A 23,991-nucleotide genomic window follows, 5' to 3' on the forward strand; every position below is an offset into this window, starting at 1 on the left:
GATACTGGAGGGTTAAGTTATTTATTTTATTTTATTTTATTTTATTTTATTTTATTTTATTTTATTTTATTTTATTATTTTTTAGAATGTTCTTTACAAATCCTGTTCAGATAAGTTTGATGTTGTTGCTCAGTCTGAAAAAAAAAAAGTCTTTTTCTATGGAATTCGTTTGAATGTATGACCAGAGTTTGATTAATAAAGTTGGGGGAAAAAAACATATTTTCTTCCGTAAACACAGTGCGTACCTGCGTGATTACGTATCACGTATTACGGACTTCTTTTGCGCATGCGGGTCACTTCAGGGTCTCATTCGGTTCAGACTCAAAACTGATAGAAGTCGCATTTAATGTGGAATATGAACGAACACAGACACAAATAAACAGATTGGACCTCAGAGTCCAAACTGTGTGTTTAGACCTGCGGTGTGGGCGGAGTCTCAGAAAAGTAAGTCGGAGGTCGTTTTTGAAATGTTCGGATTCAGTTTGAATGCAACTGAAGAGGAGCTGTGTTGGTTTACGACACTTTCACATTCCGCTTTACGGCAGAGAGCCGCTCAGTAGTGAGGCATCCTTTCATGAGGTAACGTAGTAAAAACTAAAGTGACTGGAGCTGCGGGTGCATGTGGTTTAAAGGAGTTTAAAGGAAGGAGGGGAAGAGTTAGTGAGGTGTGGAAGGGTCTGTGCGTGGAAATGTCCCAGATGGGTTAGTTTGGTTTGGTTCGGTTTGGTTTGGTTCGGTTTGGTTTGGTTTGGTTTGGTTTGGTTCGGTTTGGTTTGGTTCGGTTTGGTTTGGTTTGGTTTGGTTTGGGTGTGAGTTCACTGCATGAACCATCCTCCCACACTAGCTGTAGTGTCTGTCTGTGGTGGTCTGTCTGTGGTGTCTGTCTGTGGTGGTCTGTCTGTGGTGGTCTGTCTGTAGTGTCCGTCTGTGGTGTCTGTCTGTGGTGGTCTGTCTGTGGTGGTCTGTCTGTAGTGTCTGTCTGTGGTGGTCTGTCTGTGGTGTCTGTCTGTGGTGGTCTGTCTGTAGTGTCCGTCTGTGGTGGTCTGTCTGTGGTGGTCTGTCTGTAGTGTCTGTCTGTGGTGGTCTGTCTGTAGTGTCTGTCTGTGGTGTCTGTCTGTGGTGGTCTGTCTGTAGTGTCTGTCTGTGGTGGTCTGTCTGTGGTGGTCTGTCTGTGGTGGTCTGTCTGTAGTGTCTGTCTGTGGTGTCTGTCTGTGGTGGTCTGTCTGTGGTGTCTGTCTGTGGTGGTCTGTCTGTAGTGTCTGTCTGTGGTGTCTGTCTGTGGTGGTCTGTCTGTGGTGGTCTGTCTGTGGTGGTCTGTCTGTGGTGGTCTGTCTGTAGTGTCCGTCTGTGGTGGTCTGTCTGTGGTGGTCTGTCTGTAGTGTCTGTCTGTGGTGGTCTGTCTGTAGTGTCTGTCTGTGGTGTCTGTCTGTGGTGGTCTGTCTGTGGTGTCTGTCTGTGGTGGTCTGTCTGTGGTGTTGTTTCTGTTATTGGTGATAATGTCTGTGATATTTCAGGTCATTATCCTCAGATCAGAACTGGCTCACTGGTCCAGTGTGTGTCCATCAGTCTGTAGACCCCAGTCTGTGGACCCCAGTCTGTGTTTCTGTTGAGTCCAGGTGTTTGTGTTCTAACAGGCTCTGGGATCCAAAACTGTAAGGACTAATGTCAGAACACAGTTGGATATTATGGGATAGATGTCCTGTTGGTTCTCAGTGTTGCTGTGTGTGTGTGTGATCCTCGTGAACAGGACATGTGACAGCTGCAGACATGGTGAGTCCACAGATTTCTGTCCACAGAGTTGATATAAACCTCAGTATCTGACTGGAGGTCATGGTAGATGTTTGTTCCTCAGTCAGATGGGATGACAGTAGATGGTTAAAGGTGTAAGAACAGTCGTGTTTACAGTCAGAGCAGGACAAATAGTACAGACATTTACAGGAGGAACATTTAAAATCACAGTCAGGGAGAAAAAAAATAAATGAATGTTATTATAAATTTAGTCCAAACCATCTGTGAGTCATTTTAGAAACAAAGAGAAGAACTGAACCCAAACGAACCAATGCACTGATATCTATCCCATAATAATAAACTCTATTCTGACATTAGTACTTATTGTTTTGGATCTCAGAGCCTGTTAGAACACAAACACCTGGATTCAACACAAACACAGACTGATGGACACACACTGGACCAGTGAGCCAGTTCTGATCTGAGGATGATCTGAAATATAATATACAGGGTGTCCCATAAGTCTCCATACATAGGAGACATAATACATTCCATACATATATGGTTCTAACATGTATTTCTTTATATTTCTTCTTTATAGTTCTTCAGCAGTGGAGGACACGCATTGAAATGTGTTCCTGACAAAATGGCAGTCATATAGAGCATATTATAGAAATAAAAATGGTTTATGTCAAGAAACGTTTATTTTTCCTGTGTATGGAGACTTATGGGACACCCTGTATATTAGAACAAATAACATGGTTGGCTGGGGCTGTCTGCTCTTCTTTAACCTCAGTAGTTTGATTTGTCAGGCATGCGCATCGGACTCCCCAGTGTTGACGCTGTTCAAGGACGATCCTTCAAAGCCCTGCTGGTGAGTGGACCAGGACATGACATATATGACAGGACATGACAGTATATATATATATATATATATGTGTGTGTGTGTGTGTGTGTGTGTGTATATATATATGTGTGTATATATATATATATATATATATATATATATATATATATATACATATACATACATACACACTGTATATACTGTATGTATAATATGATATAATGTAAAGTGGGCCGGACCAGTAAAATAGTAACTCTGAAAAACCTGAAATTACATTATGAAAGCGTTTACATCAACAAAGATTCTGGGTCAGATCCAGCCAAAGTGAACATTTGTGTCATAAATTCTTTTTTTTCTTTTTTTCTTTTTATTTATTTTGAACATGCAAAGAAACTAAATGAAACAAAGCAAAATAAAACAAAATAAAACATTTAAATGGACAGAATCTATCTTCAAGCACATACAAGTCTGAATTTTGCAAAAGGAGTTGGAAGAAGTCTAAACTGATTTAATCCAACCCCTCAGTGCTTTTACACCTTTATCACTAACTTAATACAAGAATCAAACAATACTATTTTCTATTTTACCATCGAACCACAGCTAATCCATCCTGCAGTAACTGAATTCTCCACAGCAGTCTGTTCATGTCAGTGCAGTCATACAAACAGACTCAACAGTTCAACAGTTTAATTCAATAATTCCAGCAGATTTATCAGTTCAACACCATCCAGAAACAAACAGGCTTAGTGTCATTATTAAATACTGGACCTCTCAACAATCATTCTTTCTATCTTTTTTTAAACTGAATTATGTTTGACATTTGTTTGATCTCCACACACAGTTTGTTCCACAGTTTTCCTCCACAGATGGTCATACAGAAACTTTTGAACCTAGTGCGTACTTTATGAATCTTTAAATTTAACTTTCCCCTTAAATCACAGCCTCCCTCTGTTTCACTAAACATTTCTTAAATATTCCCCGGCAGTCAGTTATTCTTTGCTTTATACATTATTTGAATAGTTTTGAACTCCACAAGGTCAATGAGTTTCTCAAATAAGCTCCTTTTTTAGTTTAAGAACTCGATTTTATGGAACTGTTGATACAATTTCATTGTCACTTGTAGAAAAGAAGACATAAAGATATAATCCATAGAAAATAAAACCTAGTTATTGAGTTTCAACACAGACTCTGTTGAACAGGACATGGGTCCAGCTGGACCTGGACCATCCTTCAAAAATTGAAGCACATGAACAGCCTGGAATTTATCAAGAAAAATAAGTGCAGTTTTGTACAATATTCTGCTTCAGTTTATCATTTCCACATGTGCGTTACAACTTCCAGATCCCAGTGGCGGAGTCACGGGAAGGTTCACATCTGGTCAAACAAATTAAATTACAATAATCTGCACCAAACTTATATTTTTGGGTAAGTAATTATATTTTCAGGAAAGTGTATTTTGAAATGAGAAAAAATTTGTGAAAAAAAACTTTGAGTATTTTAGTGAGTGTGAATGTTTGTGCAGTGACCCAGTTTAGTGCCGTCATTCTGGGTTCAGTTTATAAACTCTATAAATAAACCACATTTATTCAAATACACTGATATTTGACTATTATTTTATTTATGTCATTTTCTAAACACAGTGTTTAAAATTAATAAATGCAGATATCTGTGCAAAATACATTTGAATATGATGTGAATATTATTTGTATGTTGTAAATATTGTAAATAAATGTATATGATAATGATAATTGAAATAAAAGTGTTTAATTTCATATTTCCTTTTGTTGTCCATCTGTGACGCTGACATTTGTCTAAACTCTTTCTATTTCTGTTTGATCTAATATTTTTTTCCTCTATAACCAATTATTAGTTTGTAAAATAGAGGGTTTAAGGTTTAAACTGAATACATTTGAGGAGGAAAATGTCAGAGGAACTTCACTGTGGACAATTGTGGAATTCTGGGAAAAAATAGACGTTCATTTTTAGTCCATCTGTGACGCAGTAGTTTTAGATATTTTTCACGTAAAAATATTTAAACTAAATGTTGTCCTTTGAGTCTGTTTCAGATGGCATTTAGACCCTTACAGTTCTGTGGAGTATTTGTGTTAAACTGGTCTGGTTCAACAGTTATCAATCAAACAGAAGTGGGCGGTCCATCTGGGACCACGCCCTTGACCCCGCCCATTTATAGTTTATTCTGATTGTATTTTCCTGGTTCTGACCCACATGAGTTTGAATTGGTCTGTTTGTGGAAACCTGAACTAAAATGATTGTTCATATCTTCAGTAGGGCTATTAGAAAATATCTGTTCTGCAATATATCACGATATTTCATTTCCCAATACTGTATCGGTATTAAAAAGTACTGTATGGATATTTTTAGGTATTTATTCAAATGCAGATATGGCAGAGGTTCATTTTAGTTTTTTGTTTTTCTTTATTGTTTATTTTTTATTTATTATTTAACACTGTTTTATTAAATAATGGTTATTTGAAGCATCCTAAAAGCACTTTTTACTGTCTGAGAGGCAGATGGGAGTTCCTTTGGAAACTAGAAGAATTAGAAAAAACTGTGAAATAACATTAGCTCCTGTTCTGAAATAAAAATGTGTTTAGTATTTGTACATATTTCTGGTGTAATTCAATTCTTCCAGGAAATAATCATTTTTTAAAAAGACAAAAAACAAAAAATTTCCTTTTAACAGTATTGTGATATATCGTGATCCTCGTATCGTGATTTGTATCGTATCACCAGACTCTTGCCGATACACAGCCCTAATCTTCAGTGTCATTTTTGCACTTCCCACATTCCACCCGTGGGCTGGACTGGACCCTGTGGTAGGCCGGTTCAGCCCGGTTGGGGCTGGTTTGGGCCAGTTTGGGCCAGTTCAGGCCGTCTGTTTGCGACCTGTGCTGTCCCAGGTTGCCGTCTGTTTGCGACCTGTGCTGTCCCAGGTTGCTGTCTGTTGCCTCCTGTGCTGTCCCAGGTTGCCATCTGTTTCCTCCTGTGCTGTCCCAGGTTGCTGTCTGTTGCCTCCTGTGCTGTCCCAGGTTGCCATCTGTTTCCTCCTGTGCTGTCCCAGGTTGCCGTCTGTTGCCTCCTGTGCTGTCCCAGGTTGCCATCTGTTTCCTCCTGTGCTGTCCCAGGTTGCCATCTGTTTCCTCCTGTGCTGTCCCAGGTTGTCTGTTGCTTCCTGTGCTGTCCCAGGTTGCCGTCTCTTTGCAGCTTGTGCTGTCCCAGGTTGCTGTCTATTGCTTCCTGTGCTGTCCCAGGTTGCCGTCTCTTTGCAGCTTGTGCTGTCCCAGGTTGCCGTCTGTTGCCTCCTGTGCTGTCCCAGGTTGCCGTCTGTGCTGTCCCAGGTTGCCGTCTGTTTCCTCCTGTGCTGTCCCAGGTTGCCGTCTGTTGCCTCCTGTGCTGTCCCAGGTTGCCGTCTGTTGCCTCCTGTGCTGTCCCAGGTTGTCTGTTGCCTCCTGTGCTGTCCCAGGTTGCCGTCTGTTGCCTCCTGTGCTGTCCCAGGTTGCCGTCTGTCTGTGGCCTGTGCTGTCCCAGTTTGCCGTCTGTTGCCTCCTGTGCTGTCCCAGGTTGCCGTCTGTTGCCTCCTGTGCTGTCCCAGTTTGCCGTCTGTTGCCTCCTGTGCTGTCCCAGTTTGTCGTCTGTTGCCTCCTGTGCTGTCCCAGTTTGTCGTCTGTTGCCTCCTGTGCTGTCCCAGGTTGCCGTCTGTTGCCTCCTGTGCTGTCCCAGTTTGTCGTCTGTTGCCTCCTGTGCTGTCCCAGGTTGCCGTCTGTTTCCTCCTGTGCTGTCCCAGGTTGCCGTCTGTTTCCTCCTGTGCTGTCCCAGGTTGCCGTCTGTTGCCTCCTGTGCTGTCCCAGGTTGCCGTCTGTTTCCTCCTGTGCTGTCCCAGGTTGCCGTCTGTTGCCTCCTGTGCTGTCCCAGGTTGCCGTCTGTTGCCTCCTGTGCTGTCCCAGGTTGTCTGTTGCCTCCTGTGCTGTCCCAGGTTGCCGTCTGTTTCCTCCTGTGCTGTCCCAGGTTGCCGTCTGTTGCCTCCTGTGCTGTCCCAGGTTGCCGTCTGTTGCCTCCTGTGCTGTCCCAGGTTGCCATCTGTTTCCTCCTGTGCTGTCCCAGGTTGCCGTCTGTTGCCTCCTGTGCTGTCCCAGGTTGCCATCTGTTTCCTCCTGTGCTGTCCCAGGTTGCCGTCTGTTGCCTCCTGTGCTGTCCCAGGTTGCCATCTGTTTCCTCCTGTGCTGTCCCAGGTTGCCATCTGTTTCCTCCTGTGCTGTCCCAGGTTGTCTGTTGCTTCCTGTGCTGTCCCAGGTTGCCGTCTCTTTGCAGCTTGTGCTGTCCCAGGTTGCTGTCTATTGCTTCCTGTGCTGTCCCAGGTTGCCGTCTCTTTGCAGCTTGTGCTGTCCCAGGTTGCCGTCTGTTGCCTCCTGTGCTGTCCCAGGTTGCCGTCTGTGCTGTCCCAGGTTGCCGTCTGTTTCCTCCTGTGCTGTCCCAGGTTGCCGTCTGTTGCCTCCTGTGCTGTCCCAGGTTGCCGTCTGTTGCCTCCTGTGCTGTCCCAGGTTGTCTGTTGCCTCCTGTGCTGTCCCAGGTTGCCGTCTGTTGCCTCCTGTGCTGTCCCAGGTTGCCGTCTGTTTGTGGCCTGTGCTGTCCCAGTTTGCCGTCTGTTGCCTCTTGTGCTGTCCCAGGTTGCCGTCTGTTGCCTCCTGTGCTGTCCCAGTTTGCCGTCTGTTGCCTCCTGTGCTGTCCCAGTTTGTCGTCTGTTGCCTCCTGTGCTGTCCCAGGTTGCCGTCTGTTGCCTCCTGTGCTGTCCCAGTTTGTCGTCTGTTGCCTCCTGTGCTGTCCCAGGTTGCCGTCTGTTTCCTCCTGTGCTGTCCCAGGTTGCCGTCTGTTTCCTCCTGTGCTGTCCCAGGTTGCCGTCTGTTGCCTCCTGTGCTGTCCCAGGTTGCCGTCTGTTTCCTCCTGTGCTGTCCCAGGTTGCCGTCTGTTTCCTCCTGTGCTGTCCCAGGTTGCCGTCTGTTGCCTCCTGTGCTGTCCCAGGTTGTCTGTTGCCTCCTGTGCTGTCCCAGGTTGCCGTCTGTTTCCTCCTGTGCTGTCCCAGGTTGCCGTCTGTTGCCTCCTGTGCTGTCCCAGGTTGCCGTCTGTTGCCTCCTGTGCTGTCCCAGGTTGCCATCTGTTGCCTCCTGTGCTGTCCCAGGTTGCCGTCTGTTTCCTCCTGTGCTGTCCCAGGTTGCCGTCTGTTTCCTCTTGTGCTGTCCCAGGTTGCCGTCTGTTGCCTCCTGTGCTGTCCCAGGTTGCCGTCTGTTTCCTACTGTTCTGTCCCAGGTTGCCGTCTGTTGCCTCCTGTGCTGTCCCAGGTTGCCGTCTGTTGCCTCCTGTGCTGTCCCAGGTTGCCGTCTGTTTCCTCCTGTGCTGTCCCAGGTTGCCATCTGTTTCCTCCTGTGCTGTCCCAGGTTGCCGTCTGTTTCCTCCTGTGCTGTCCCAGGTTGCCGTCTGTTGCCTCCTGTGCTGTCCCAGGTTGTCTGTTGCCTCCTGTGCTGTCCCAGGTTGCCGTTTGTTGCCTCCTGTGCTGTCCCAGGTTGTCTGTTGCCTCCTGTGCTGTCCCAGGTTGCCGTCTGTTTCCTCCTGTGCTGTCCCAGGTTGCCGTCTGTTGCCTCCTGTGCTGTCCCAGGTTGCCGTCTGTTGCCTCCTGTGCTGTCCCAGGTTGCCGTCTGTTGCCTCCTGTGCTGTCCCAGGTTGTCTGTTGCCTCCTGTGCTGTCCCAGGTTGCCGTCTGTTGCCTCCTGTGCTGTCCCAGGTTGTCTGTTGCCTCCTGTGCTGTCCCAGGTTGCCGTCTGTTTCCTCCTGTGCTGTCCCAGGTTGCCGTCTGTTGCCTCCTGTGCTGTCCCAGGTTGCCATCTGTTGCCTTCTGTGCTGTCCCAGGTTGCCGTCTGTTGCCTCCTGTGCTGTCCCAGGTTGTCTGTTGCCTCCTGTGCTGTCCCAGGTTGCCGTCTGTTGCCTCCTGTGCTGTCCCAGGTTGTCTGTTGCCTCCTGTGCTGTCCCAGGTTGCCGTCTGTTTCCTCCTGTGCTGTCCCAGGTTGCCGTCTGTTGCCTCCTGTGCTGTCCCAGGTTGCCGTCTGTTTCCTCCTGTGCTGTCCCAGGTTGCCGTCTGTTGCCTCCTGTGCTGTCCCAGGTTGCCGTCTGTTGCCTCCTGTGCTGTCCCAGGTTGTCTGTTGCCTCCTGTGCTGTCCCAGGTTGCCGTCTGTTTCCTCCTGTGCTGTCCCAGGTTGCCGTCTGTTTCCTCCTGTGCTGTCCCAGGTTGCCGTCTGTTGCCTCCTGTGCTGTCCCAGGTTGTCTGTTGCCTCCTGTGCTGTCCCAGGTTGCCGTCTGTTGCCTCCTGTGCTGTCCCAGGTTGTCTGTTGCCTCCTGTGCTGTCCCAGGTTGCCGTCTGTTGCCTCCTGTGCTGTCCCAGGTTGTCTGTTGCCTCCTGTGCTGTCCCAGGTTGCCGTCTGTTTCCTCCTGTGCTGTCCCAGGTTGCCGTCTGTTGCCTCCTGTGCTGTCCCAGGTTGCCGTCTGTTGCCTCCTGTGCTGTCCCAGGTTGCCGTCTGTTGCCTCCTGTGCTGTCCCAGGTTGTCTGTTGCCTCCTGTGCTGTCCCAGGTTGCCGTCTGTTGCCTCCTGTGCTGTCCCAGGTTGCCGTCTGTTGCCTCCTGTGCTGTCCCAGGTTGTCTGTTGCCTCCTGTGCTGTCCCAGTTTGTCGTCTGTTGCCTCCTGTGCTGTCCCAGGTTGCCGTCTGTTGCCTCCTGTGCTGTCCCAGGTTGCCATCTGTTGCCTTCTGTGCTGTCCCAGGTTGCCGTCTGTTGCCTCCTGTGCTGTCCCAGGTTGCCGTCTGTTTCCTCCTGTGCTGTCCCAGGTTGCCGTCTGTTGCCTCCTGTGCTGTCCCAGGTTGTCTGTTGCCTCCTGTGCTGTCCCAGGTTGCCGTCTGTTGCCTCCTGTGCTGTCCCAGGTTGTCTGTTGCCTCCTGTGCTGTCCCAGGTTGCCGTCTGTTGCCTCCTGTGCTGTCCCAGGTTGTCTGTTGCCTCCTGTGCTGTCCCAGGTTGCCGTCTGTTTCCTCCTGTGCTGTCCCAGGTTGCCGTCTGTTGCCTCCTGTGCTGTCCCAGGTTGCCGTCTGTTGCCTCCTGTGCTGTCCCAGGTTGCCGTCTGTTGCCTCCTGTGCTGTCCCAGGTTGTCTGTTGCCTCCTGTGCTGTCCCAGGTTGCCGTCTGTTGCCTCCTGTGCTGTCCCAGGTTGCCGTCTGTTGCCTCCTGTGCTGTCCCAGGTTGTCTGTTGCCTCCTGTGCTGTCCCAGTTTGTCGTCTGTTGCCTCCTGTGCTGTCCCAGGTTGCCGTCTGTTGCCTCCTGTGCTGTCCCAGGTTGCCATCTGTTGCCTTCTGTGCTGTCCCAGGTTGCCGTCTGTTGCCTCCTGTGCTGTCCCAGGTTGCCGTGGCTGATGGTTTCCTTCCTGTGCCTTTGCAGACGCTGCTCCTCAGTGCGTGGATGATCCATCTGCTGCGCTCGGTCGGACTGAGGGCGTTCTCCATGGCATCTGAGTCGTACATGTCGGGCACACACTCGGCCGCCTTCGTCACGTGTCCTAACGACACCGTGGCTAAAGACTTGGCCAGGTCAGACAAACCTACGCTACAGTCCTGACTGAGAATGTTCCAGTCCACCAGGATGAACTCCGTCGACTCTGAAGGCTGTAGGCGGGGCCTGAGCGCTTGGAAGGCGTCACACATATGATTAGAATTCACCTTTAGTCAGTTCGAAACCTAAAACTCCACACGGGTTTGTCTGTCGTCCTGATCAAGCTTAATATCGTTAACGAAAACTAACGAAATGATGAAAACTAGAACTGTAAATACATTTTCGTTAACGGGAATAAATAAAAACTATAATTAAAAGAAAAAAAACAATCACTAACTGAAACTTTTGTTGCACTGATGAAGGAACCAGAACCATTTGGAGTAGAACTAGTTCATGTGTGACCTGGTGCATTTCTGAAACTGTTGAAATTATTGATCCTAAAATTGACAGTAATAGCTGTGGATGGAAACATGTGGACGTCCACGTTGTAGGTTTTCTGTAAATGGAGTGAAAATGTCCCACACACACACACACACACACACACACACGAGTGGAACGGTCCAAACTCAGTCTGCGTTCCACAGCGTTCCTCCAGATCCTGATCGGTGCTTCTGTGCTCCTCTTTTTTTCAGGGGGATCGTTGAGAGGAAACTGGCTGCATGTGTTAATATCATCCCAGCGATCAAGTCTGTGTAAGTTTGACTTTTGACCTCTGCCATCTGCAACAGTCACTTTTCCATTGATCCTTAAACTGCCTGAATAGAACTGGAGCATAAAAACGTATCTGATGGAAAAACAACAATTTTGCCCGAATTCTCGTTTTTTGATGAAAAGTATTTGTTGTTGTTAGAGGTGTTTTTTTCTTAGTTAAATCGGTATATCGCACAAAACTGCAGTGAAAAGACATTTTAGTCCAACTAGACCACAGGTGTCAAACATGCGTCCCGGGGGCCAAATCCGGCCCACCGAAGGGTCAAGTCCGGCCCTGGGTTGAATTTGTGGAATGCAAAAATTCCACTGAAGATATGAACAGTCCTTTTAGTTCAGGTTCCACATTCAGACCAGTTCAATCTCCAGTGGGCAGGACCAGTCAAATACTATCATAGTAACAGAAATAATGACAACTGCAAAAGTTTCTCTTTGTAAATGTAAATATTTTCATGTATTTACACCAAAACAAAGTATAATTTCATGAAAAATGTGAATAACCTGAAATGTCTTAAGAGAAGTAAGTACAGTTTTAACAATATTCTGTCTGTTATTAAATGTTTTGTGTGTTTGTAGATCAACTGTGATCTGTCAGTTCTAATGTACATGTGGAAATGATAAACTGAGGCAGAATATTGTTCAAATTACACTGATTTTTTCAGTTTGTTCATGTTATTGACATCTGTTGAAAGGATAGTTTGTAGATGTAAACCTGTTCATAATGTAAATTTACTTGTTTTGCTCTAAAACAGAGAAAAGTTTGGAGTTGACATTGTTTATTATTAATATTCTGTTATTATTTTACTGGTTCAGCACACTGCAGATCAAATTTAGCTGAATGTGGAACTGAACTAACATGAGTTTGACAGCCCTGACGTAGTAAAAACACATCATTATGTTAAAGAATCACTTAGAATTGGTTTGTTTTCTGTCTCTGCTTTTTCTACTTCCTCTTTTGATGCATATTTAAGATGTGAGGATTGTTGTAAGTTCATGTGGCTTTTGTCGACTGTATGTTTGTTCTGTGTTAACTGTATTATTTGAAATTAAGTTCTATCAAAAAAAAAAAGCAAAAATTACACTGAAGATATTAACAATCAATGGAGTCAAAATCCTTTTAATTCAGGTTCCACATACAGACACATACAGTCCAATTAGATTTGAAGTGGGTCAGAACCAGTAAAATATGATCAGAATTAACCTATAAATAATGACAACCCTGAATTCTCTCTTTGTTTTTTTGGTGTAAAAAGTAAAATTACATGAAAAGTTTCCACTGCCAAACTATACTTTTGCAGAAAATGTGAATAACCTGAACAAATATGAACAAAGGGAAATGTCTTCAGAAAAGTAAATGCAACTGGACCAATATTCTGCCTGTTATTAAATGTTTTGTGCGATTGTAACGCACACTGTAAAAAAAACAATCTATAATTTAACAGAATTTTCACTGTTTATTTGACAGATTTTTCCTGTATTTTTCAGATACAGGAAAATATCAATGAAATGACAAAAACAGACTGTGATTTTACGTGTCAAATGGAAAATAACACGAAAAAACTGTAACTGTGAATAACCAAAAAATATAAATTTTTAAAAAGAAATTTTTTCTTTTTTCACAGAAAAATACAGTTAAAATACATTTGCAAATGTATCATAATTTCACAAATATTTCTTTTCTATTTATGAGATTAAACTGTTAATTTAAAGTTTAATACTGTAAAAAAAAAAAACCAAAAAAAAAACCCAGATATAAAATTACTGACAGTTAACGGTAACAGAAGTATTAGTTCTGTCAGTTGAACCAGACTTGTTTGTTCATTGACAAATATCTTGTGTAATTACAGGAGGTTTCACAACAAAAATGTTGAATAAATGTATTTTTGTGAATGTATAACATGTATAAGCACTGATAAACTGTCCAAATACAGTTTTTATCAGTGGATTGGACAACTGAGTCTGACTGAAAATTATTTATATATATATTTATAGGGAATTGGATTGTTTTAATACATGTAAATATTCTGTATTAAACATTAAAAAGTAAAAAAAAATATGCAAAATCTCATGTAAAGTTAGGGCAAAAAACTGTATTTGAATTATGGAAAATTACCGTATTTTTATTAGATGGTTATTTTCTGTTATTTAATTGTATTTTTTTTTTGGCACCCCTGCTGTCGGAATAATACTGTTTTTTTTTTTTGTTTTTTTTACAGTGCACATGTGTAAATTATAAACTGATAAACCGAGGCAGAATATTGTTAAAATTGCACTTGTTTTTCTTAAGACATTTCAAGTTGTTCATGTTATTCAGATTTTTAAGGAAACTTTGTAGATGTAAACCTGATCATAATATAATTTTACTTTTTTCACTGGTATTATTTTACTGGTCCCGACCCACTGGAGAACAAACTGGGCTGAACGTGGAACTGAACTAAACTGAGTTTGAGAACCCTGGACTAGAGTCACATGACCAAAACAAACAGATGTTGATGAGTGTTAGAACAAGAGAAGAAGAGTTAAACCCAAACAATGAATGAATGACTGTATGTTTTTATTCTGTGTCTCACATACAGACATGCCCAGCCCTTCCATGGGTTTACAAGACACCATAAATACAAACCAAAGCTCTAATACCAGCCAACAGGCACAGTATATAAACAAAACAAAATACTGACCTATTTAACTCTTTCAGTGCCATGGGCCGATTAAATCGGCTTTACGAAAACAACCTGTAAAGTGCCACGGGCCGATCAGATCGGCTTTGGAGAACACGCCACATTTGTGTACAAACAAACCATCCACCCCCATTTCTTTCTCACATTTCGATGACGTTCTTTCTGTGTCCCCCTTTTGAGACCAAGCAGACGGGAATTTGAGGTCACGCGACCGAATAATATTTTTATATGTTTTTAATGTTTCTTATTCTCCGGTGTTTCATCAGAGGGAGCCCTCCATGCCGGGGGGCGGCTGTGGACTCCGGGGGCTGTGGCGCCTTCTCTCACTGGGGTCCGCTCCTTTCTGGTGGGTGGGGGTCCCAGTTGGCCCTCTCCCACTAGTTGGGATGCGGGGCTGTGTTGCTGGTGCCTGGTCGCCGGGGTCGGCGGCTGCATCCTGGTGCGGATGGCTCCCTGAGACAGCGCCTCCTAAACTGATGTTTTACTTTTACTTGTACATTTTTGTTCTGGTCTACCCGTGCTCAGTCAGTCTTCTTAAGTATGTGTGAGCTTGTGGGTTTGCATGTATATATGTGTGTGTGTGTGTGTGTGTGTGTGTGTGTGTGTGTGTGTGCGGGTGAGTGGGTGGGTGTGGGTGGGGGGCGGTACTGATTTTTAAACTGATATGTAAAGCACTTTGTGCTACAGTTTTTAATGTATGAAAAGTGCTATATAAATAAAGATTATTATTATTATTATTATTATTATTATTATTATAAATTATGCAAATTACGATCAGTAATGAATCGGCTGCGTCCGGTGCGTTTTGGATCTAATCAGCAATCGGTCGGATGTTACCGAGCGGTTTCCTGCAGGATTCTTCAAATATTATGAAAACGACGCGAAATACTGAAAAACGGCCAAATTCTGTGGCACTTTTAAGGCGTATTAGCCCCTTAACTGTCTGGCACTTAAAGAGTTAAACAGACATCTGCTGCTTTTTCCAGACTTTACAAACAAATAATGCTCATTTAAATACATTTGAACTAAACAACCTCCAGAACAGATCAGGATTTCAGATAAACATGTCATCAAACACAGAGGCTGTCAGTTCATCATAGAGACGACAAAACAAAAGAACATGGGATTCATTTTCCACTTCCCCCAAATCACACAGTCCACAAAGTCTGTTTTCTTCTGGGGTTTGGGTCAGTCTGCCACTTTCTAAAGCCAAGGGAAGGATTCCTGTTCGCAGCTGAGCAATCAGAGACCTTTGGTTCCTGGTCAACTTTGTGCTGACATGAAACTCTGTTTTATGTGTTTTTTAGTTGAATGTGTTCAAACATACAAACGTGTGTGTGTGTATGTGTGGACACACCAGGAAACCACATCATTTTTAGTCCGACAGCCCAAAGTTTGGATGGACGACTGGTATCAGCTGTCGTCTGTTGTCCATCTGTAAACAATTATTCTTCATTTCATTTATTTATTCATTCCAATCTAAATGATTGGAAAGGACCAGGATGAAGAACACTTCTAATACCTGCCCCTTTCTTCAAACATCTGCTTCCATCTGATACGTTGCCATTTCAGCTTTTACAGTAAACAGTTTACAGGATAGTCAAAGCAAATACAACGAATCCAAAATCCATAAGTTAAATTATTTCATTACATGCTTTTAAAAAGCTTATCTATTTTTTCCTTATACAGCCTCTTAAATTGGGGGGGGGATAACAAAAACAAACAAAAAAACAAAAAAACAAAAAAAACAACAACAAAAAAAAAAAATATATATACACACACACACACACAGGGTGGGGAAGCCAAATGTACACTGAACATTTAGTTGTTTTTTCTCAGCAGACACTACGTCAGTTGTTTTGAACCCAAACATATACTGATGTCATAATCATACCTAACACTATTATCCATACCTTTTCACAAACTTTTGCCCATATGAGTAATCAGGAAAGCAAACGTCAAAGAGTGTGTGATTTGCTGAATGCACTCGTCACACCAAAGGAGATTTCAGAAATAGTTGGAGTGTCCATAAAGACTGTTTATAATGGAAAGAAGAGAATGACTATGAGCAAAACTATTACCAGAAAGTCTGGAAGATACTATTAAAGAAGAATGGGAGAAGTTGTCACCCCAGTATTTGAGGAACACTTGCGCAAGTTTCAGGAAGCGTGTGAAGGCAGTTATTGAGAAAGAAGGAGGACACATAGAATAAAAACATTTTCTATTATGGACATTTTCTTGTGGCAAATAAATTCTCATGACTTTCAACAAACTAATTGGTCATACACTGTCTTTCAATATCTGCCTCAAAATATTGTACATTTTGCTTCCCCACCCTGTGTGTACATATATATATATATACATATATATATATATATATATATATATATGTATATATATATATATATATATATAATGTACAGCTCTTCTCTTCCATTCTAGAAACTTCTTCTCCAAAGTCGTCAGCCAGAATTAATTGAAATTCATAGTAGAGGTTTGTTGGGGTAAGGTCTACCAATTTTTTTTTTTTTTTAAAGAATCAGGAAATATTGATTTTTTTTTTAATTAATTTTTTTATGCATGTTTGAAATTATATAGGGTGACACAGTGGTGCAGTGGATAGACCTGGTGCCTCCCAGACAGAAGGTCCTGGGTTCCATTCCAACACCAGTCCGTGGGGGTGGGACCTTTAGTCCATGGGGGTGGGACCTTTAGTCCATGGGGGTGGGGCCTTTCTGTGTGGAGTTTCCATGTTCTCCTGTGTCTGTGTGGGTTCTCTCTGGTCCTCTGGCTCCTCCCACCATCCAAACACATGCTCTGATAGGTTCATGGGTTCATCTAAATCCCCCATAGGTGTGAATGTGACAGTGTGTTTGTCTCTGTATGTTCAGTCTGGGATGAACTGGTCACATGTCCAGGGTGAACCCCGCCTTCACCCATCAGTAGCTGGGATAGGCTCCGCCCCCGTGACCCGAGTGAGGATCAAGCGGCTTCAGAAAATGAATGAATGAATAAATGAAATTATATAAGTCCCCATTGGTTTATAATGGGACACATTTCAAAGTATGATACCCTAAAAACTGTTGAAGATATTGATATAATTATTATTGGTAATAGATATGAAGTCACATATGGGCTTTCATTTGACCTTTGACCTTGTCAGTGACTGTCTTTAACTATGCCGTTGGACTACAGGATCCTCGGCCCTATGTAGGGATGTAATGATTACCGGTATAACAATAAACAGCGGTAAAATTGCAGAAGGTTAGTATTACAGTTTAAATTCTTATTATCATGACAATCATGTTTGATTACCGCACTTTCAACACAAACTTGATCTGGAAAATGGTCAAACAATGGCCAGATGGTTCCATCTGTAATGCACATTTATATGTTTGATGTTTACATGTTAATTTTTAAATGTTTCTGCAACAGAAAGTACATTGTGCCTATTATTGTATTTATTTATTTTTTATTAATTTTTTTTTTTTTCCAAAATACAACTTGGTTAAATTCTTTCAGTGTGCGTCTTAGTACTTTTTGAACATTTTCAGCACAATTTCAACAATACTGTGATAATTTTGATAACCGTGATTATTTTGGTTACAATAACTGTGATATGAAATTTTCATATCGTCACATCCCTATACCAAATATTTGGAACCAATATTCACTTTTAAAGTCTGTGAAAAGGTTCGTTAATCATCTGTGTGTTATTTGTGCAATAAATTATATACATTTTTCAAATCAGATTTTATATAGTTTTTTGTGTGTTTTTTGTCCTTTTGTTTTTTTTATTGTAGGTTAAAGTGAAAAAATAATAGACAGATGATATAGATGAAGTTGTGCTGAAAAAACAGATCCAAACATGGGTATAGTAAACATTTGTTTATATAGTATATAAAGGTAAAATCAAAAGGACTGAAAAACAGACAGAATAGACTCAGACCACTAAGGGTTAATATTTGAGCGTTTCTGACACAGAAGGGACATTGTACCAGTTATTTTATTTGTTTGTTTGTTTTTTTTCAAAGTACAACTTGGTTAAATTCTTTCAGTGTGTGTATCAGTACTTTTTGAACATTTTCAGCACAATTTCAACAATACTGCAATAATAATGATAACTGTGATATGAAATTGTCATATGGTTCCATCCCTAGTCCTATGTTTGAATTTTAGTTGCAGATAGAGGGGGAACCAGCATTCTAGATTCAAAACAACACAGATTTATGTTCCTGTTTATGGAAGGACTGACACTGACATCTACCACAAGAAATCAGATGTCTGTATTTTATTATTTATATTATTTTGTCAGTAATTTATACTATTACTCAATGCTGCTGACAGTCGGGGACCTGAGTACAATGTTTTGTTTGTGTATTGTTTTATATGCTGAAATGACAAATAAACTTGAATCTGAAGAAACAAACTCAGCAGCACAGCAGGGATTAAATGGACAAACCAACATTACACAGTGTTTTTTTGACGTCCTGCCTCGTAAACACCGGTTAAGCTTTGCGCAGATTTCCAATGGAAAAGCGACTACTGTCTGCTTAGAAAGACTGTTTTTATTCAGTGTGTACGAGATGGAAAAGACAATCAATTTCTGCATTTTTCTTTTCAGGTATGAATGGCAAGGAAAAATCGAGGAAGATACTGAGGTTCTGCTGGTGAGTGTCAAAAAATGAAAATGAAATGTTGAAAAATGATGAAAAAATGATACTGAACGCTGCTGTACGACGGCGTATGAGGGCCGCAGAAGAACATACAAACACCTGTGACTATGAGAAGAAAGTCATAAAATATGGAGATAAAACCTGTAATTTTATGAGAATAAAGACCAATACAAAGAGTCCTAATATTATGAGAATATTGGCATAATTTAAAAAACACACAGTAAAAATATAATAATTTACCAGAATACAGTTGTACCCACTTTCATTTGGGGTTTAAACGCAAAGGACAAATACTGAGCCTATTAGCCCCGCCCACCATCAGCACATTAGCATTAGTCGTCCACTCCAGCAGAGGTGAAAGTTGATGCTTCGTTTGTTGCGTTCGCTGAAACTGGAAACTGTCAACAAGGATTAAGACTGAAGATTTAGAAATGAGGAGTTTTTAACTGTACTATGGACAATTTATTTTCAAAATATTAGGGCTTTAATCTCATTGTCTCATTATTATTATTATTATTATTATTATTATTATTATTATTATTATATAATATTGATATTCATACAAAATAATAATTGCTACATAGTGATCATCGGGAATAGAAATTGAGGAGTACAGAAGATTTTACTTCTTCCTACTCCTTTTCGAGCATGTATAATTTAATTTAATTTGTTTTATTTATCTTATCATTTTCATTTATTTATTATAATTATTATTATTTATTTATTCATTTTGTTGTTTGTTTGCTTATCAATCATTTATGTACCAGTACTTATATTTTGTTGGTTGATTTTTGTTTTGATTTCACTGTCGACATGTTCGAAATGAAGATTTCATCCATCCATCCATTCATTCATAAAAGTACAGCATTATTTTCGTTATAGGGCTCATGTTTGTCTAAACCCACTGTTCTTGGTGTGTGGTTCATTTCTTTGTGTATTTGGACCCTAACAGTTCAGACAGTTTGGAGTTTACAGTAGCCCATAAGGACCAAAAACATTCCAACGACCCAGTGCATGTGAGGTAGAGAAAACAGCTGCAGGTTCAGAAAGGATGTGAATTCACAAACTCAAACACAGTCTGTGTGTGTGTGTGTGTGTGTGTGTGTGTGTCTCCTGTGCATTTAAAGGGCCAGACCACCCTCCTGGTGTCATTAGTCATAAATGGTGTTGCAGATGGACCTGTGGAGTTGAGTGAATGTAGAATTCAGAGCCAAGCAGAGCATTTACAGTTTATGGAGGGCACAGGGAAATGAGGGAAAAGGAAGAAGAACGCTGAAAAAAGACTAATGTCACTGCTTTAAATTATGAGGTTTTTTTTAAAACTACGACTTTATGCTCATAATATTATGGCTTTATGCCTCCCCACTCTGCTTTGGCCTTGCAGTGTCTCATCTGACTTACTTATAAGAACTGAACTGAACTGAAAAGGACAGAGTGACCCACTGGAGTCTCTTTATCTTCACACACATTCCACAATTAGTACACAGTTAAGCATCTTCCCTACCCCCATTGTTTTTTTTACGTCTGCTGTCTGCCTAATGTTCACGCTGTCCCCCAATTCCCTTCAAGTCCATGAAAAAATTCCAGCATGTGTCCATGTGTACCGTGTGAAAACTGTATGTTGTCTTATATTTGTGCTTTGCATTATCTTCTGTTCTTCACTGCAGTATTTTCAAAGAAAAGGGTTCTATGGCAGCGCTCTAGTAGGAGCAGAGGCCCCATGTCCCTAATCATCGAACTCAGTTTCGTTTGATGTACTCTGTGCTGTCAAATGACAATAAAGGCAATTCTGTTCTATTCTATTATTCTCAAAACATTCCAACTTTATTGTCGTAGTGACACGTGTTTGTATTTTTCCGATGCGGTGCTAATACTTGTCGTACTTCTGACTTGGGTTGTGTAATATTTTGCTTCTTTTATCTTTGCTGTTTCACTTTGGACAAATTACACATGAAAATAAGATGAAAACAGAAACTCACTGCACTGTTATTCCTTTAAAACCACTGTTGTATCTGTGTGAACTTTCCATTTTCAGATGATTAAAACTAGAAGTTCCAAGATCCCAGACCTGGCCACATTTGTTCGGTGAGTTTTCCTAAAGCTAACCTACCGTTGGATCTGAACAGGCCCAGTGGTCTGGGAAGGAACGATGGGTTTGATTTCAATGCAACTCTGTTTCTGAAACACACGCACACAAAGGAAGCAGAAGTTTGAGCCTGAGGCGTTTGTGGTCTGTAACCAGGTTCAGTGGAAGGTCTGGTGTGTTCATCGAACCGGACTGAAAACTGAATGAACACATCCAGAAAGACAAGATGGAGTCCCACATTCAGACAACTGCAAAGCAGAGGGGGTGGGGGGGTGGGCAGGAACAGCAGGACAGCTCAGAAAACACATCTGCTCTCTTCAAAGGACAGTCAGAAATGATAAGATAAAAGATAGGATAAGATTAAATAAGATCAGAGACCATATAAGATAAGATAAAATAAGATAAGATCAGATAAGATAACAAAAAGATAAGATAAAAGATAAGAAAAAAAGATAAGATCAGATGAGATAAGATAAAAGATAAGATCAGATAAGATAAAAAAGATAAGATCAGATGAGATAAAAGATGAGATAAGATAAAAAAGATCAGAAAATATAGATAAGAAAATAAGATCAGATAAGATAAGATAAAAAAATAAGATAAAAAAAGATGAGATAAGTTAAGATTAAAAAGAAAAAATAAGATCAGTTAAGATAAAAGATAAGATAAAAAAAGATAAGATAAAAAAAGATAAAATATAATCAGATAAGATAAAAAATAAGATAAAAAAGATGAGATAAGTTGAGATTAAAAAGAAAAAAATAAGATCAGTTAAGATGAAAGATAAGATAAAAAAAGATAAAATAAGATAAGATTAGATAAGATAAAAGATAAAAAAGATAAGAAAAAAAGGTAAGAAAAAAAACAATAAGCTAAGATCAGTTAAGATAAAAGATAAGATGAAAAAAGATAAGATCAGAAAAGATATGACAAGATAAAAAAAGATAAATTAAGATAAGATCAGATAGAGATAAAAAAAAAAAAAGCGAAGATAAAAAAGATCAGATCAGATCCGTTGAACTCAGCTCATTAAAACTGGACCACATGTGAGTCCCCCTGCAGGTCTGTGGGTCCTGTTAGCTCTGCTCCTGCTTATATTATCTGTTGTTAATTGTTTGTGTATGCGTTCGCTGCGTTGACGTTGTCGGTCGTTTGCAGCTCCAACCATCCTTATGAGGTGGCTGAGGTCATCAGTGTGCCCATCGACCAGGGGAACCCCCCCTACCTCCGCTGGATCTCAGACGTGGTCCCAGAGTAAAGACGGACCGGCCAACTCTGACGGACGGGTAGGGCCACACCAGAGCCACACAGAGGACGGGTAGGGCCACACCAGAGCCATACAGAGGATGGGTAGGGCCACACAGAGGATGGGTAGGGCCACACCAGAGCCACACAGAGGACGGGTAGGGCCACACCAGAGCCATACAGAGGATGGGTAGGGCCACACAGAGGACGGGTAGGGCCACACCAGAGCCATACAGAGGATGGGTAGGGCCACACCAGAGCCATACAGAGGATGGGTAGGGCCACACAGAGGACGGGTAGGGCCACACCAGAGCCATACAGAGGACGGGTAGGGCCACACAGAGGACGGGTAGGGCCACACCAGAGCCATACAGAGGATGGGTAGGGCCACACCAGAGCCATACAGAGGATGGGTAGGGCCACACAGAGGACGGGTAGGGCCACACCAGAGCCATACAGAGGATGGGTAGGGCCACACCAGAGCCATACAGAGGATGGGTAGGGCCACACAGAGGACGGGTAGGGCCACACCAGAGCCATACAGAGGATGGGTAGGGCCACACCAGAGCCATACAGAGGATGGGTAGGGCCACACAGAGGACGGGTAGGGCCACACCAGAGCCACACAGAGGACGGGTAGGGCCACACCAGAGCCATACAGACACAGAGCTGCGACACGCTTTGATGTCGTTGCTATGGTGATCAGGTGGTTGATGTCCGCCTCAGTAGTTCCAAACGAACAGTGTCTGTCCTGTTCTACTATTGGACAGACAGCAGTGAGTGGGTTAATACAGGAAAATACACAAAGAAAACACACACTAGTCTGTTTACAACTGAATGTTTGAGAATGTCCACCCTCTTTTTCTTTCCTCAGCCGCAGTTTGAGTGACAGGTGTGACCTGTAGGGGGCGTGGTCAGCTGTTCACAGTCTACAGAGAACACAAGTGAAGAAACAGGAAACACAGACTACATTCATGATGACGTCTGGAAAAGACAGTTTGAAATAAACTATATTATTTGTGTGTTTCAGTGCTGTCATATGTTTTTTTTCTGAACAATTTTCAACAGAATAAAAAGTTTATACATTTCACATTTATGCAACTCTGTCCTTTTGGTTTGATGACATCACAGACAGTATCGATCACATGGAAACGTAGATAGGTCAACCTCAGACGAAAAGAAAAACACTACAAGAGTACAGGACAAATACTGAGCCTAATAGCCCCGCCCACCAAATACTGAGCCTGTTAGCCCCGCCCACCACCAAATACTGAGCCTAATAGCCCCTCCCACCAAATACTGAGCCTGTTCGTTCCGCCCACCAAATACTGAGCCGATTAGCCCAGCCCACCACCAAATACTGAGCCTAATAGCCCCTCCCACCAAATACTGAGCCTGTTCGTTCCGCCCACCAAATACTGAGCCGATTAGCCCCGCCCACCACCAACTCATTAGCATTAGCTGTCCGCTCCAACAGAAGTGAAAGTCGATGCTTTGCTTGTTACGTTCGCTGTAACTGGAAACTGTCAACAACAAGGATTAAGACTGAAGATTTAGAAATGATAGCTTTTTATCACACTATTGAGGATTTATTTTCAAAATATTAAGACTTTAATTTCATAAAAATATGACATTATTTTTGTTAATTATGAGGGATTTTTTTTTTAAACAAACTATAACTTTATTCTCATATTATTATGGGTTTTATCTTGATATTTTACTTTATTTTATGACTTTATTCTCATTGTGACAAGTATTTTTATTTTCTTGTGTGGCCCTAATACACCATCGTAAGAGATCTGATTATTATTATTATTATTGTTATTTTTTTATTTTATTGTTTTTTGCAGCTGAAAATTGAACTCAGTCTGAACAGTCCAAAATTATTCCGCTTTTCCATCAGCCTGGTTGCAGATTGTTCATTGTTTGTCCAAATGAACTATAACAACAATATAGCAACAATAAAATACAACAAACGAATGAGTGAATGAATGAATGATGAGAAATGAATCCAAAAAGTCCAACTGCAGCCCCAGGTCAGAGGTTGACTCCTCCTGGTTCCACATGTTGGACACTCATTGGTTAACCCTTTATTCACTAATGATTCCACATCTTCTGTCACAGTTTTGATGTCTTCAGTATTAATCTTTAACGTAGAAAATCATGAAAACAAAGAAAAACCACAGAATGTTCATGAGAGGAGGTGAATGAGACTGTGTCCATAAAGAAAAGGGTCGGGTAACCTGCAAAAATGTGGGGATGAGTAAAAAAAAAAAAAAAAGTATTTTTGTGGGTACAGACCCGGGTAAAATTAAAGGAAATGTGGGTGGGTAGTGGGCAAGGAAGTGAAACAATAAAAATTCATGGATGAAAATAATTGTCAGGACATTTAATGATATTCATCTAATCTGACCGTAGTGGATCCA

The 23,991-nt window shown here is 41.9% G+C and overlaps 1 protein-coding gene across 5 annotated transcripts; it reads left to right on the plus strand.

Moving 5' to 3' along the window:
* Nucleotides 1-313: 313 nt before the first annotated feature.
* On the plus strand, nt 314-22,594 carry LOC115429682 (protein CutA homolog). 5 transcript variants are annotated; one of them, XM_030149374.1, is made up of 8 exons: nt 314-444; nt 2,541-2,602; nt 10,062-10,210; nt 10,805-10,864; nt 18,183-18,228; nt 20,270-20,319; nt 21,479-21,606; nt 22,440-22,587. In XM_030149374.1, the coding sequence occupies exons 2-7, from the start codon at nt 2,543-2,545 to the stop codon at nt 21,576-21,578; spliced, it is 465 nt and encodes a 154-aa protein (XP_030005234.1). In that variant the 5' UTR covers nt 314-444; nt 2,541-2,542; the 3' UTR covers nt 21,579-21,606; nt 22,440-22,587. The 5 variants fall into 5 exon arrangements, with proteins under 5 accessions (XP_030005234.1, XP_030005225.1, XP_030005207.1 ...); XM_030149365.1 differs by having other exon boundaries at nt 444-579; XM_030149347.1 differs by lacking the exons at nt 314-444; nt 2,541-2,602 and adding exons at nt 454-579; nt 21,664-21,670 and having other exon boundaries at nt 22,440-22,594.
* The last annotated feature ends 1,397 nt before the right edge of the window (nt 22,595-23,991 follow it).

Source organism: Sphaeramia orbicularis, chromosome 1, assembly GCF_902148855.1.
Source record: "Sphaeramia orbicularis chromosome 1, fSphaOr1.1, whole genome shotgun sequence".
NCBI classification, from domain to species: domain Eukaryota; kingdom Metazoa; phylum Chordata; class Actinopteri; order Kurtiformes; family Apogonidae; genus Sphaeramia; species Sphaeramia orbicularis.

Excerpts from the sequence above, each read along its gene's own strand:
- LOC115429682 (XM_030149347.1), top strand. The coding sequence starts at position 487 with ATGCAACTGAAGAGGAGCTGTGTTGGTTTACGACACTTTCACATTCCG. Across the intron at positions 580-10,061 it reads GTGAGGCATCCTTTCATGAG|ACGCTGCTCCTCAGTGCGTG; the intron begins GTAACGTAGTAA and ends GTGCCTTTGCAG. Across the intron at positions 10,211-10,804 it reads GTGGCTAAAGACTTGGCCAG|GGGGATCGTTGAGAGGAAAC; the intron begins GTCAGACAAACC and ends TCTTTTTTTCAG.